This window comes from Peromyscus leucopus, chromosome 6, assembly GCF_004664715.2.
Source record: "Peromyscus leucopus breed LL Stock chromosome 6, UCI_PerLeu_2.1, whole genome shotgun sequence".
Lineage (NCBI taxonomy): Eukaryota > Metazoa > Chordata > Mammalia > Rodentia > Cricetidae > Peromyscus > Peromyscus leucopus.
The window spans coordinates 69,065,976-69,080,716 of record NC_051068.1 but is presented as its reverse complement, the minus strand read 5'-3'; the positions used below and the strand labels follow the sequence as shown (position 1 = coordinate 69,080,716).

Genomic DNA, 14,741 nt, shown 5'->3' with positions numbered 1-14,741 from the left:
CAGCAAATGCATTGCCTCACACAATTATCATTTTTGTGGTGAGAATGGGCAGGAAGGCTAGAGAGATGCTCAGAATTTAAGAACACTGGTGGCTCTTGCATAGCACCTGGGTTTGGTTCCCAGCAACCACATGGTGACTCACAACTGTCTTTATCTCCAGTTCCAGGGGATCTGATGCCCTCTTCTGGCCTCCAAGGGCATTGCACCCACACGATGCACATGCATATATCTTATACACATAAAATAAAAAGAAATAAATCCTTTTTAAACAACCAGACTATAATCTCAGTGCTAGAGGGTGGAGACGGGAGGATTTGGGGGTGTTTTGCTGACTTTTCCAACCTAGCCAGATCGGTGAGCTCCAGGTTCAGTGAGTTAACTTTGTCTCATGAAATAAGGTGAAGTTAGGTAGACCTCTGTGAGTTCAAGGGCCGTCTGCTCTAAATAGTGAATTTCAGGACAGTCAGGGCTACATAGTGAGACCTTGCCTAAGGGGTGTGTGTGTGTGTGTGTGTGTGTGTGTGTGTGTGTGTCTGTCTGTCTGTCTGTGTGTCTGTGTGCATGTGTGTGTGTCCATTCCCAACTTGGGATTCAGGATCTTACTTATTGTTTGGCTCCAGAAGGATATCCTAGGCTTCAAAACCTTCCTGGCTGGTTGTCAGAGGTAGAGAGTCTGGCTTCAAGAGCCGAGTGCATTGGTGTACACCTATAATCTCAGCGCAGGGGAAGTGGGGACAGGAAAATCGGCAGTTCGAGGCTATCCTGGGCTACATGAGACCAGTCTCCAAACAAACAAACAAACAACAAACAAACAAGAATTCTGGCTTGGAGATGACAGTCTGGGGATAATTGCTCTGTTCTCTGGGGAAGGAGACCCAATACCCTATGTTCCCGTAGTCTGATAACCAAGGTAGGTCCCGGGGCCACGTGGAGCCTTGTGCTTGTGTAGTCAGTCAGTCATCCTTCGGTGTGGGGCACACAGGCTGCCTGAAACATCCAGTACCCAGGGTCACCTGATATTGGGCAAGCTGAGAGCGTTTCTGTGGACTTGTCTTTGAATTGGTGATGGACAAGGCCTGCCAGAGAGTACACCTTAGCTGGTTGTGCTTGTAGGCTTGGAAGGTGAGGGGTCACTGTCGCTGTTATTGTCATTATTAGGGCAGCGTGGACATTCTCAGGCTGACCCTCCAGAGTGAGCTGACAGGAGATGAGCTTGAGCACATAGCCCAGAAGGTATCACGGTGTCTGCCGGGGCAAGGCCTCCTCTCAGCCAGTTCTTTCTTGCTACTGACCGTTCACCCTAGTGTTGTTGCCTGGAGCCACGTCTGTTGCTGCAAGCCTCAGAGCATCTCCCTTCCAACACACCCAGCTAGCTCAGCTTCGTGCTTTGGGAAGTGGGAGACCCCCACTCAAATGAAAGCTAACCCAAGTTTTCTACTAACATTCCCTGCCCCATGTCCTGGTTGCTGTCTGGCTGCTCTTGGGGGGCAAAGAAATCAGAGTTGGTCTCTGTGTGGGTCGAGGGCAGGAGGTCCTGGTTGCGGTGTGGTTTCTGAGTCACTTCTCTCTGTCTCTCCGGCAGGCGGGCAGGACGACTTATGCCATGGTGTCTGATCGTTCCTCTGGTCATTCTCTGGCTTCAGAACTGGTGGAGTCCCATGATGGGCACGAAGAGATCATTAAGGTGAGCTTAGTCCACTCTCCCTTTTTCTTTCTGCTTTCCCCACCCTGCAGGTACATGAAGGGAGCTGCTGATTGACAGCTCATACACCGACTGGAGCCATCAGGAAGATGCTAGCTCCCGGTCATCTCCTACAGGGGTTCTAACACCCGAGTCCAGCCTGACAGTGAGCAGCTTGGGTGGAGCCTGGCCCCAGGCGTTGGCATGAACAGTTTTCCTTCTTTTTAAAACATAACTTTAGAAGAGGCTGGGGAGTTGACTCAGTGGTTAAGAGTGCTTACTGCTCTTTAGAGGACCTGACTTGGGTTCCCAGCACCCATGTCAAGTGGTGCAAAACTGCCTGTAACTCCAGCACCAGGGAATCTGATGCCCTCTTCTGGCCTCCCCAGTCAACTGCACTCATGTGCATAGTCTCCTGAAGCCTTTACTTATATTCTGTTATTAATAAAAACTCGGGAGTTAAATATCGGGATTAAAAACCTGACTGGTAGAGAAGCATCGGAGATGAGACTGGTAACCTCCTCTCTCTCCTTCCTGATCCAAAAGGGCCCGTGAATCTTTCTAAGCCACTCCCTCCTACTTCCCCCCTCCTTCCCCCTTTATTGGCTTTTTTTTTTAAATTTTATTTTATGTGCATTGGTATGAAGGTGTCAAATTCTCTGGAACTGGAGTTAAAGACCATTGTGAGCTGTCACATGGATGCTGGGAATTGAACCCTGGTCCTCTGGAAGAACAACCAGTGCTCTTAACCACTGAGCCAGCTCTCCAGCCCCTCCTTACATTTCTTTATGAATTTTAGGTTCAGTTTACCAGTTTCTGCAAAAAAGCCAGCTAGAGTTTCAGTATGAATGTGTTGAATCTGTTGGTCAATTTGGGAAAGATTGCAGTCTGAGTCTACCTGTAAAGAAAGACAGGGTTAACCATGGAGTTAATTTTTTAAGGTTTTCTTTGATTTTTTTTTTTACAGTAACTAGTTTGTAAATTTTAAAATAGAAAACTTGAATTTATTTTGCTATTTAAAATATTTATTTTGAATTTATTTGTTTTACTCTATGTGCATGAGTGTTTTGCTCACATTTGTCTGTATACCATGTGGGTACCTGATGCCCATGTAGGTTAGAAGAGGGCATCGGGATCCCCTAGAACTGGAGCTACAGATGGTTTTGAGTTTGCTGGGAATCAAACCTATTATCAGTTATTGATCCATCTTTCCAGTCGCTTATTTTGCTACTTTTTGAGATAAGTAAGGTCTTACATTATGGGCCAGGCTGACTTGGAACTTGGTTGTAACCCAGGATGGTCTCAATTCTTTATTTTCCTGCCTCTGCTTCCTGAGTGCTGCGATTAAAGGTATGCACCAGTATGTCTGGCTTGGAATCTATTATTATTATTATTATTATTATTATTATTATTTCCTTAAAGTAACAGCACTTCATTTATTTTATTTTATTTTTGATTATTTGGGAATCTCATATCATGCACCCCTGATTGTGCTCACCTCCTAGTCTTCCCATGTCCACCCTCCTTTCCCCCCGTGGCCCCTCCCAAAATAAAACAAAACAAAAACAAGTCCATTTTTGTTGTCCATATATTCACTGGAGCATAGTCAAATTCTTAGCGCCCAAGGGAGGATGAGTCTTTCTCCACCTACATTTGCACCAGAAGCCATGAGCTGAGGAGAGCTGAGCAGTGCCCAGAGCAGTGTCCACAGTGGTGACCATGTCCACAAGACCACCTGCATGGCAGTCTGTGGGCCAGCAAGGGTTGGGGCCGGCCCTCCCTCACCCACAGACATTAACATGGCTTCCCGTGGCAGCCCAGACCACAGGCATCACATGGGCATCAGTGGTAAACACGGCCCTCAGTGGCTACAGGGACTACAAGCCTCAACATGATCTCTGGTGGTTACACATGCCACTCGCATCAGCGTGGCTTGCTTGGGTGGCTTCCTGCTGCCTGGTGGCTGCTGGACCTCTATTATTATTTTTAAGATGGGATTTCACTTTGTAGTTCAGACTAGCCTGGAACTCATGCCTCAGCTTCTCAAGTGCTAGAATTACAAGTGTGTTACCACAGCCAGCTGCAAATGGACTTTTGTTTATTTTTTTATTTATTTGTGTGTACATGTGTGGGGGGTCGGTACATGTACCTGTGTACTGGGCACATGTGTAAAGGCCAGAAGATGCCTTTGAGTGTGTTCTCTCACTGTCTGCCTTTCCTGTTGAGGCAGGGATCTCTCCCTAAACCTAAGACCTGTCCTTTCTCAGCTAGACTGGAAGCCCCCAGTCCCGGGAGATCTTCCCATCTCTGCCACACTTGAAGCTGGGGTCACAGGCACTTGTGGGGAAGCCTGCTTGTTACTTTGGTGCTGGAATCTAAACTCTAGTCCTCGTGATTGCAGAGAAGTGCTCATAATCATTGAGCCATCGTCTCCCCAGCTCCTGTCAATGAGGCTTCACCTTTGGATTGCTAATTGCTAGGGTGCAGGAAGACAACCAGTTTGTACACGAGTGACATCCTTCAGCCTTGCCACTCTCCATTTGTCATTCTGCGGGGTTTCTTAGGCCGTTCTCTGTGCAAGGATATGTCATCTTGTCATCTGCAAATAGGCATTGTTTTACTTCTTCTTTCCAAGCTGGATGCCTTTAATTACTTTATTTTCCTTACTCAGAGTAATTGCATGCCTCTTGAAGGAGGCAAAGCTACCCCATAATCTAGCAGGGTAACCATTGTAAGCACCTTACTGTATATCCTCCTAGACATACAGACATATGTACTTTTTAAAAAGAGCAAATGGAATTGTGTTAGTACCTCTGTTTCATCTTCTCTGCCAACACTGAATGACACATTGTAACATCTTCCGTGTCTCTAGGTATCTGGCATTTTACTAGCTGCATAATATTCCACTGAACACTGTAATTTATTGAATTAATTATCCATCATTGGATATTTGGTCTATTTTCATTCTTTTGCAACCATGTCTAATACTTGACTGAACATAGACATCCCTGAAGTGTATGTCTTTCACCAGTCGGAGCCTGTTCCTCGGCTGGAAAAGGCTCCTCCAGACCTCTTCCCGTGGGAACTGCATGACTGGCTGAGAGTGCATCCTTCCGGCCACTTTTCCATCAACTTACATGGTGTGGTTGAGTGTGCCGGTATGGGTGTGTATTGTTTAGCTGAATGTAGCATGAATCTTAAAAGGTCCTATTAATAAAAACAAACCCAGAGCCAGGTATTGGGGTGAATGCTGAGATCAGAGAAACAGAACAAGCCACAGCTAACCTCACCTCACCAATTCCTCAGCTGATCTCGTTTTCTCAAACTGGAAGCCTCTGTGTCCTCATCCAGAATGAATCTCAGCGGAACTGTGTTGCTCAAAAGCCTAAAAGCTTAAACCAGGCTCTAGTTCCTGGTTTGCACACCTTATATACCTTTCTGCTTCCTGCCATCACTGCCTGGGATTAAAGGCGTGAGTCACCATGCCTGGCTGTTTCCAGTGTGGCTTTGAACTCACAGAGATCCAGATGGATCTCTGCCTTCACAATGCTAGGATTAAAGGCGTGTGTGCCACTATTTTCTGACCTCTATATCTAGTGGCTGTTCTGTCCTCTGACCCCAGAGATAAGTTTATTAGGATGCACAATACATTGGGGCCACAGTATCACCACAGCTGAATTTGTTGTTAGGATACATTTCTAGGAGTAAGTAGATTAAATAGGCCCAAGGGTGATGCGTTTGGGGGCCGGGCTGTAGCTCAGTTGACAGTACGTGTCTAGCATGCATGAAGACCTGAATTTGGTCCCCAGCACTGCCTACACTGAGTAGTCGGAATCCATTTTTAAGTCTGCTGAGCTGAATCACCACACTGCCCCCGAGTAAACTGGTGGTAACAGTATATTCCTTCCTCCTGGGTATGGGGCTGTGTGTTTCTTAACAGTGCCGTCCTTATTGCAGGTGTACTTGAAAGGGAGGTCTGGAGACAAGAGGATCCATGAGAAGAACATCAACCAGCTGAAGAGTGAGGTCCAGTACATCCAGGAGGTGGGGACCCTTCCTCGGAGGGAACTCCTAGGTTCCGAACCTCAAGTTTCTGGGGCTCCTTTTACGGGTTCTGGTAGTTTTTTCTTCTGTCCCTTTTATGTCACTGAAGTGCCCCATGGCCTCCTATGTGTCAACTAGTATTTATTTATTTTTTATTTGTTACTTGTTTTTTTGCGACAGGATCTCTCTCTGGAGCCCCGGTTGTCCTGGGACTCTTTACGCAGACCAATTCCTGCCTCTGTTTCCAAATAGCATTTTTGACCTTTTGGATCTAATCCACTAATCCACAGTGGATCAGGTATCCTGCACCTGGCCAGCTCTCTGGGCTGTTTGGTCTGTGTGGTCCACCACCGTCCCCAGTGTTTCCCAGCCCCTGCCTGGCTTCTGCTTCTCCTTAGCACCTGCCACTGAGTCCGTACCACACATCTTATTTGTCCTTTGTGCCACGTGTCTTTTTCAACTAGCATGTCAGCGCTGCCAGGGGAGGGGATTAATTTATCTCGTTGCTTGTCCAGGAGAGACGGGGGCCGTCAGCCCACCCGAGTACAGTCCCTCCACCTGCAGCCACCGTGTAGCACAGTGTCAGACTGAACGTAGCATGGGTTGGGGGTGACCCAAAGGTCTGCTTTCCCTGCCCTGAGTCTGAAGTGTCTTGGCCCTCTTTTTACCAGGCCAGGAACTGCCTGCAGAAGCTCCGGGAGGATATAAGTAGCAAGCTCGACAGGAATCCAGGAGACCCTCTGCAGCGGCAGGAGGTACAGGTACTTTGGAAGGGTGCTGACTCTCAAGCCATGGCCAAGGGAGAGCATAGAGGGGATCTGGCTTCCTGAGAACTCACAGAAGTAGGGTTCCCAGCACACATAGCCTTGGACGATCACCTGTGCATCCAAACTTCCTGTAAGTTGATCTTGCCGAACTTGGGTGAGCCTAAGTAGAAATGGAAGTCTTTTTTTTTTTTAAATAAAGATTTATTGTTTGTGTGTTTATTTATTATTATTATTATTATTTTTGAGACAAGGTCTTTATGTAGCCCTAGCTATCCTAGAATTCACTCTGTAGACCAGGATGGCCTGGAACTCTCAGAGATCCACCTGCCTCTGCCTCCCAAGTGCTGGGATTAAAGGTGTGTGCTGCCACACCCAACTTAGATTTATTATTTTATTTTATGTGTATGAGTGTTTGCCTGTCTATGCGTATATGTACCATGCAATGTGCCCAGTGTCGCAGGAGGCCAAGAGTGTCAGATCCTTTGAACTGAAGTTATAGGTAGTTCTGAGCTGCCATGTGGGTCCTGAGAATCACAGCCAAGCCCTGTAAGAGCTGCAGTCAATCCAGTCCGTTATCTGTGTATGCAGTTATCTCAGCCCTGGGCTGGGAAACTCCATGAGGTTAGAGGTTCACCATCCTGTCCCTGTGTCCTTAGCCTGACCTAGATGTAGGATGCAGAGGCATCAGCAATGTAGGAGCAAACACTATATAAATCTTCCTTGGGAGGTAGTATGGGATTCTGCTGCCCAGCTTTTTCAAAGTTCCAGGGCAGGAATGTCCTCAGAAGCAGAGCAAGCTCTTCTTGACTTCTCCTTCGGGCTCCTGAGACCTGGATTCTGTCTCCTTTGTTTGCCTTTTGGTTTGAATCAGATGGTCTTTCTCCAGCAGTCCCCTCCCTATTCTGAAGGGAGTAATGGCCTAGCAGGTGGTACCAGAAGAGTTCCTCCTTGTCTTGACTGGGTTTCGTGTGCTGGATGTTTCCAAATTTACTTCCCTTTGGATGAAAGCACTATTGATGTCACACCTGGCTGGTGAGAGGCACCTTGTCAAGTGCATAGTCAGAGTCAGGCCACAAAGCCCCTTGTTGGCACAAATGAGCAGTCACATGATGAACGGTCTAGCTTTGGGTTAGACAGAATTGTAGAAAAAACTTTTTCCTCTCTTCATTGCGCTTTGTCAAAACCTGTCAGGATCCCCACCGAAAGGAAAGCGCAGTATTTATGGCGAGCAGTGGCTTGTATTCCTGGGAGGGATGTGCCTCACAGGTTTTCCAGTCCGCTGCAGGCGTTAGCCTGAGGTCTATTTCCTCCACCCCACAAGTTAGAGTCCCTCTCAAGGCCATCTTGCCACCCTCTGCTTTCTGCTTTCTCACGGAGTACTGGAAATCGCTCCTTCTCTTGTTCCTTTCTTCTCTGCCTTTTCCTACTTCTTTTCTTCCTCCCTTTTCCTTATCTCTTTCCATAAAAGATTTAAAAAAAATGTTTTTACATTTATTTTGCATGTGGGCATGCGCACGTGTTAAGCGTGTGTGTGCATGCACTCATGCCATGACACACGTGTGGCTGTCAGGGGACAACTTGCTGGAGTCAGTTCTCTCCTCTGCCAAGTGGGTTCTGGGGATTGAACTCAGGTTGTCAGGTTTGGTGGCCAGTGCCTCCGAGCCATCTCACTGGTCCGTAGGTGGTGACACTGCATCACAATTGTTTGCTTGGTTGGTTAAATTGTTTTTAACTCCTGACCTTGTTTTTCTTTACACAGGTGGTACTAGAGAAACCAAATGGCTTTAGTCAGGGCCCATGACTTTCTACAGCAGCCCACCTGAGGTAGGTAACAGGGGAGAGACCATGGTCAGCGGAGCTCAACCGGCAGGCAGCATCCCCTGCCCCTGGCCATCCCACCTCATACTTGGTATGAAAATCTAACAACAGAGATGGAAAAAGTGGAAATCCCCCAAGCTCACAAAGTAGCCACTGTTGGCAGACTGAAGTGGGTGGGTCCTCCTAGAGGAGGTCTCTGCTTGGCTGCCCCTTGGACGAGCCTTACGAGCTTTAAAGGAGGTGGTGCCTGGGTCCCATCCGTGGACATGTAGAGTAATTGTTCTTAATTGTTCTTAAATGTTCATGAGTATGTGTACCACACGTGTGCCTGGTTCCTGCAGAGGGCAGAAGTGGCTGTTGGGTCCCCTGAACCTAAGGTTACAGTTTTGAGCCATCACAATGAGTGCTGGGAACTGAACTTGGATCCTCTGCAAGAGCAGGAAGATACCCTGACCCCTGAGCCACCTCTGTATTGCCAGCACCAGTTTTTTAAAGCTCTGTTTAAGTGATGAGTCTAATATTTGTTTAAAGTTGAGTACCACTATTTCTATGCACAGACACTCATTTAAATACATGCACAATATGTACATATGTTAAGTAAACACATGTCCGTCTATTTCTCAAGTCCAGGATCATGTTAAGCACATTACTCCTTGCATGCTTTCCCTCCAGCATGCTGTGCAAGTGCTCTTACTCCTGAGGCGCTTTCCCAGCCTCCTGATTTTTAGTTAAGGTTTTTTTGTTGTTGTTGCTGCTGGTTTTTTGTTTTGTTTTGTTTGTTTGTTTGCTTTTGAGACAGGGTTTCTCTGTGTATCCCTGGCTGTCCTGGAACTGGCTCTGGAAACCAGGCTGACCTTGAACTCACAGAGATCCTCCTGCCTCTGCCTCCCGAGTGTGAGGGGATTAAAGGCATGTGCCACCACTGCCCGGCTTTAAGTCTTTCCATGTTAGTCCATAAGACTTCATTCTCCTCTGTTGCTGTGCTTTAAAAAAAAAAAAAAAAAAGATACTTGTTACCTTGTGTGATTAAAGATTAAGTGTCTTAGTTAGGGTCTCTATTGCTGTGAAGAGACACCGTGACCACAGCAACTGTTATTAGGAAAACAGTTAATTAATTGAGGTGGCTTGCTTACAGTTTCAGAGGTTCAGTCCAGCATCATCAAGGCGTTCAGGCAGACATGGTGCTGGCTACATCTTGATCAGAAGCAGCAGGAAGTGGACAGTGGGCTGAGGCACTGGGCATGGCTTGGGCATAAATGAGACCTCAAAGCCCGCCCCCAAATGATACACTTCCTCCAACAAAGCCACACCTCCTAATAGCGCCACTCCCTAAGAGCTTATGGGGGTCCAGTTACATTCAAACTACCACAATACAATATACTAACTGTAGAAAAATCTTGGAAATCCAGAAACAAAAGTAAAAGAAAAATGTAAACAGCTTTAATCTCCGCATCAGTGGCAGCAGTAGCCTGTAAGCATCCTGAGGACTTCACCCTCCCTTAGGGATTGCCACTGAGGAGGAAGAGCCAGATTCTTGACTACACTGCAGATAATTCCAGGATGAGTCAGAGGGAAGCAGAGCTGGCGGTTTGTTAGTAAAGATAAGGGACAGTACATGTTCCAGATGTCAGTGTGGGGCACCAGAGAGGGTGAGCTCGAGGCTCAGGAAAACGACAGCACGCAGGCTTCCCTAGAGAGGCTGTCAACTCAGGTGTCTTCAGTGGCGCTTTGTGATATTGTGGCTTTCTAGATTACGTTGCTCAAAGGACATAATTTACAACACGATTTGAAGACTAAGCAAAACTTAAGTTTTAAGTTTAAAAATTGAGTAAAAATATGAGCTGATTTCTAGTCTTAAAGAATTTCTTTTTGTAAATGAAATTGTCAGGTGGTTTAAAACATAGTTTTTTACATCTGTTTATTTTCTGTGTGTGTGTACTTGAGTGTGTGTGTGTGTCCGTGTACATGGGAATACCCCCGAATGTGTGTGAAGATCAGAAGACAGCTTGAGGGAGATGGTTCTCTCCTCCCACCACGTGGGTTCCAGGAATCAGGCTCCAGTCGTGAGACTTGGTAGCCACCCTTTATCCACTGAGCCTGTATCTCATCACCCTGTAAGGCGATTTCTGAGGTATATTGTCTGGGTGTTTGGGATGAGAGAGGAGTGATAATATGGTCATGTTGACAACATTTTGGTCCAAAATAAGCTTAGTTCATTTGTTATTTTTAGTTGCCTTGTTTAACTCTCTTAGGAAACTGAACAGTGTGTCTTGGCTGTATCCATGCTCGTCACAGTTTTGTCTCCCAGCCAGGTTCCAGAATGCAGGTTTCTTTCTCTTCCCATAACCCCTCACTTTTCCGTCTCTGTCCAGTCTCATCTCCAGAGGGACAAGAGTTACACTTGGGTGAAGTTTCCTCTGCCTCTTCATCCATGCAAATACTTAGTTACAGTTTTGAGATTGCACCACACACTACATGTCTTTGTTTGCCTCCTGTTTCTTTGGTGGGTGCCTTTTCTTTGTTTTGTTATTAAGGGCTTCTGTCTGTCTGGTGCTGAGGACTGGACCTGGGTCTCTTCAACAGTTACAGCCTCTACCACTAAAGTGCACACCCAGCCCTGAGGACAGTTCTTTGGGTTGGGTTTTTTGGCCTTCATGTATAGAGTTGAGTCACAGCGTATCATGGGTCCAGCCAGGCCTATCACTGATTGTACTGTTTTTTCTTCTTTTCCCACTAACTCAATAAAATACTTAATATATGACTCTAAATAAAATCACTGTAAAGTGATTTCAGTTTACATGAACTTAAATCTTTTAAATCATTTTGTTCAAAATAACATTTTTAGAGTCTATTTGTGTTACTGTATGAAAGTCTGGTCTGTTGAGCCACGAATGATGGCACATGCCCGCAATCTCAGGACATGGGAGACTGAGGCAGGAGGATCAATGTCAGCTTTGTTATTTGTTCCTCTCACAAGTAGTTTTATAACTGCCTTTTATTGTTGTTTTATATTTTATTACATGATAAAATCTCTCTAGTGCTGGGAATTAAACTCTAAGCACATGTTAAGCAAGCAGTCTGCTACAGAGCTGAACCTCTGACATTTTAATTAATTTAAAAAAATCTCCATGTCATTAGAGGGTCTTATGAGAAGACAGTTGAAATAAGTGTGTCAGGGATACATCCCAGGAGCCTGTTGCATGCAGTGTTTGCACTTGGCCTGGGTCCTTGAGTGAGGCTAGAGAGGAACTGACAGAGTGACTTCCATTAATGTCAAAATTTCAAGTGTGATTCCATCTACGTGGTACAGCTTGGATTGTTCCTTTTCCACGGAGCACTGTGTTTGGCAAACAAGTTATTGGTAATAAATCATAGCAGCACCTGGCAGTGTCTGACTATATTCTTATAAGCTCTGACAGTTGCCTTCCCAACTCTGGAGACAGCCTGCGAGGCAGGGCGTGGTGAGGAGTCTTCCCCGTTTCACACATTTGGAAATAGAGCCCACGGGAGCTCGGAGGAATGCAAAGGCTGGGGTTTGCTGTTTCCCACTGTGCAAGACTGGGAGCGTGTGTCAGACGCTCGGAGTTAGGCTGTGTGCATGCCTTTGCAGCAGGAGTGAGAGCGAGACCCTGCACGCCCGCCTGCCCGCCTAGCCTTACCGCCAGCCCACGGCTGGGTGTGTCTGGGAGGGACAGCTAGCATTCACCTAGTGAGGCGCCCGTTTCTTCCTCACATCACATCCATGTGCCTCCTGCTTTTGCTCTAAACCTGTCTATCCAGCCAACAGTCCCTTTTCGTTGCTGATCTTGGTGTGAGTCCTGAAAACAGCAGAAGATGTGCCTTTGGGCTTCGGGGCTGCCCAACCTCCATGTGATGGGAGCCTAGTCCAAAAGGGAGCGAGGTCATTGTTCTCGGAGAGCTCTCCTCTGAACCTGGGACTGGTAGTTCATACCTTTAATCCTAGCCCAGGAAGGCCAAGGCCGGGTTGCTACAAATTTGAGGTCAGACTGGAACTATATATATAGTGAGTTCCAGATCAACCTGGGCTATAGAATGAGACCTTATGTCAGAACAACAACAATAAAGCATTCTTATCTGGAGGAAGGCAGAGCATGCCCATAAAGACAGCACACACTGCCCCCACCTCCACCCCCAAGAAGTCTTTCCACTGAGCTAGTGAGATGATCAGGTAACACTACCTGTGGCCAAGTTTGGGTTTGTCCTGAAGTCTCTGAGCCCCACAGAATGGAAGGAGGGAACACCTCCAGCAGGTGGTCTTCCACCCTCTGTGTGTGTGCAGCGGCACACACACCGCCACCCCAACACACAAAATAAATGTAAAAAATGTAGGTGTTTTAAAACCATTCCGGGGCTGGAGAGATGGCTCAGAGGTTAAGAGCACCGACTGCTCTCAAAGTCCTGAGTTCAATTCCAAACACATGTTCACAACCATCTGTAATGAGATCTGGCGCCCTCTTCTGTATACATAATAAATAAATCTTTAAAAAAAAAGAAAAAAAGAAACCATTCCCTTGGTGTGTTTCAAAGTTACTGTGTCCTAAATCGTTGAGTGGTTTGAGACTGGCCAAGTCCCTTAGGGATTAAGGGAGAATGTTTTTGTGTACCCTGCCGTGATGCTAATTCTTTTGCGAGGGTCATGCAGATCCCAGCGTTGAGCAGGGAGGCAGCCCTCTCTTACCAGGTCCCAGATGTGGCAATATTCCTTTCCGTTCTCTGCTCCTCTTCTAGGCTGACAACTACGTGAGTGAAGATGTTGAGAGCTTGAAGAAGACCGTGCAGGAATTGCTTGCCAAGCTGCAGGAGGCTGAGCGGCGACACCAGTCAGACCGTATGGCTTTTGAGGTAAGATCTGGGATCTGGAGAAAAGGGGCCCTAAGGACTGGCTCCTGGGTGAAGCGCCAGTGACTTTCTCAGCGTCGACTTCGTGTTGTCTGGGTGGACGGTAGCCAACAAGAAATGCAATGCTCTGAAGCCTTGCACACCTCTTGTCTGCCTCTGCTTTCCCTGATGTTAAAGTGTTTGCTGTCCAATTCTGACTGCAGTTCCAAGGTCAGGTCTTGTCTTTTCCTTCCCTGCAGGGCTGAGGACTGAGTCTCCCTTGTGGGTGTTAGGCAGTGCTCTACCTCTGGGCTACATGGCTAGCCCCTGAAGGTTGGATCTTGATTTTCTGCTCTATTGAAGTTGTGTAGTAGTCCTGGTCTGGGACCACAGATAATTCATAAGTCATTGCTGTGTGCACCATATCAAGAATCACAGAGTCTGAGGCTCCTTGTAGGCAAGGACTTTTGCTATCACGTTCACAGAACTCAAGTGCCTGCTATAATACATGGCATAAGGTAGGTCTTTGTAGACACATGTAGACAGAGTGAGTGAATAAATCTTTGTTGTCAAATAACTATGCTGGTGGACACACAGGGCTTTGTCACCTTTATTATTGTTATGGTTGATTTTTTTTCTTAGATTTTATTTATTTTATGTATATGGCTGTTTTGTCTACATGTTATGTGTATCACATGCATGCCTGGTGCTTAAGGAGGTCAGAAGGAAGCATTAGACCCCGGCACTGGAGTTCTAGATGGTTGTGAGTTGCCAGGTGGGTGATGGGAATCAAGCCTGGGTCCTCCAGAAGGGCAACAAGCCTCTAATCCATGAGCTGTCTCCAACCCCTGTTGTTTTTGAGACAGGGTCTCAAGTAGCCAAAGTTGGCTTTGAAAAATTCTATCTATCTATCTATCTATCTATCTATCTATCTATCTATCTATCTATCCATCCATCCATCCATCCATCCATCCATCCATCCATCCATCCATCCACCCACCCACCCTCCCACCCACCCACTGTGGTCCTGGAGATTGAATGCACACTAGGCAGGCATCTATCAGTGAACTACATTTCTGGCTCTTTAGTTGATCTTGTAAAAAATTATGCCTATTTATTTATTCAGTCAGTCAGTCAGTCAGTCATTTGTGCAGTGGGTAGAGGACACTTGACTGCCATGGAGGTCAGAGAACAGCTTACAGAAGTCAGTTCTCTCTTTCCACCTTGTGAGTCCTGGGGATTGAACTACATTTACCCTGCTGAGCTATCTCACCAGCCCACTCCCACCCCCAATAATCTAGATTGTTTTAGAGGGTTCAAAAATTAAAACAACAACAACAAAACAAAACAAACAAACAAACAAAAAACCAGGGGCTGGAGAGATGGCTCAGAGGTTAAGAGCACTGGTTGCTCTTCCAAAGGTCCTGAGTTCAATTCCCAGCAACCACATGGTGGCTCACAACCATCTGTAGTGAGATCTGGCTCCCTCTTCTGTCACTTACCAAACATGCAGACAGAACACTGTATACATAGTAAATAAATAAATCTTTTAAAATAAATGAATAAAAAACAAAATCTAGCCGGGCGGTGGT

The 14,741-nt window shown here is 46.4% G+C and overlaps 1 protein-coding gene across 1 annotated transcript in view; it reads left to right on the top strand.

Annotated features, from left to right (window-relative positions):
- The window catches only part of Tuft1 (tuftelin 1), a 42,812-nt gene that overhangs the window by 16,727 nt on the left and 11,344 nt on the right, over positions 1-14,741 (top strand). The window contains 7 exon segments of the mRNA XM_028857441.2: positions 1,159-1,233; positions 1,583-1,684; positions 5,639-5,725; positions 6,397-6,486; positions 8,252-8,282; positions 8,285-8,316; positions 13,060-13,173. Coding sequence (XP_028713274.1) covers positions 1,159-1,233; positions 1,583-1,684; positions 5,639-5,725; positions 6,397-6,486; positions 8,252-8,282; positions 8,285-8,316; positions 13,060-13,173 — 531 coding nt within the window.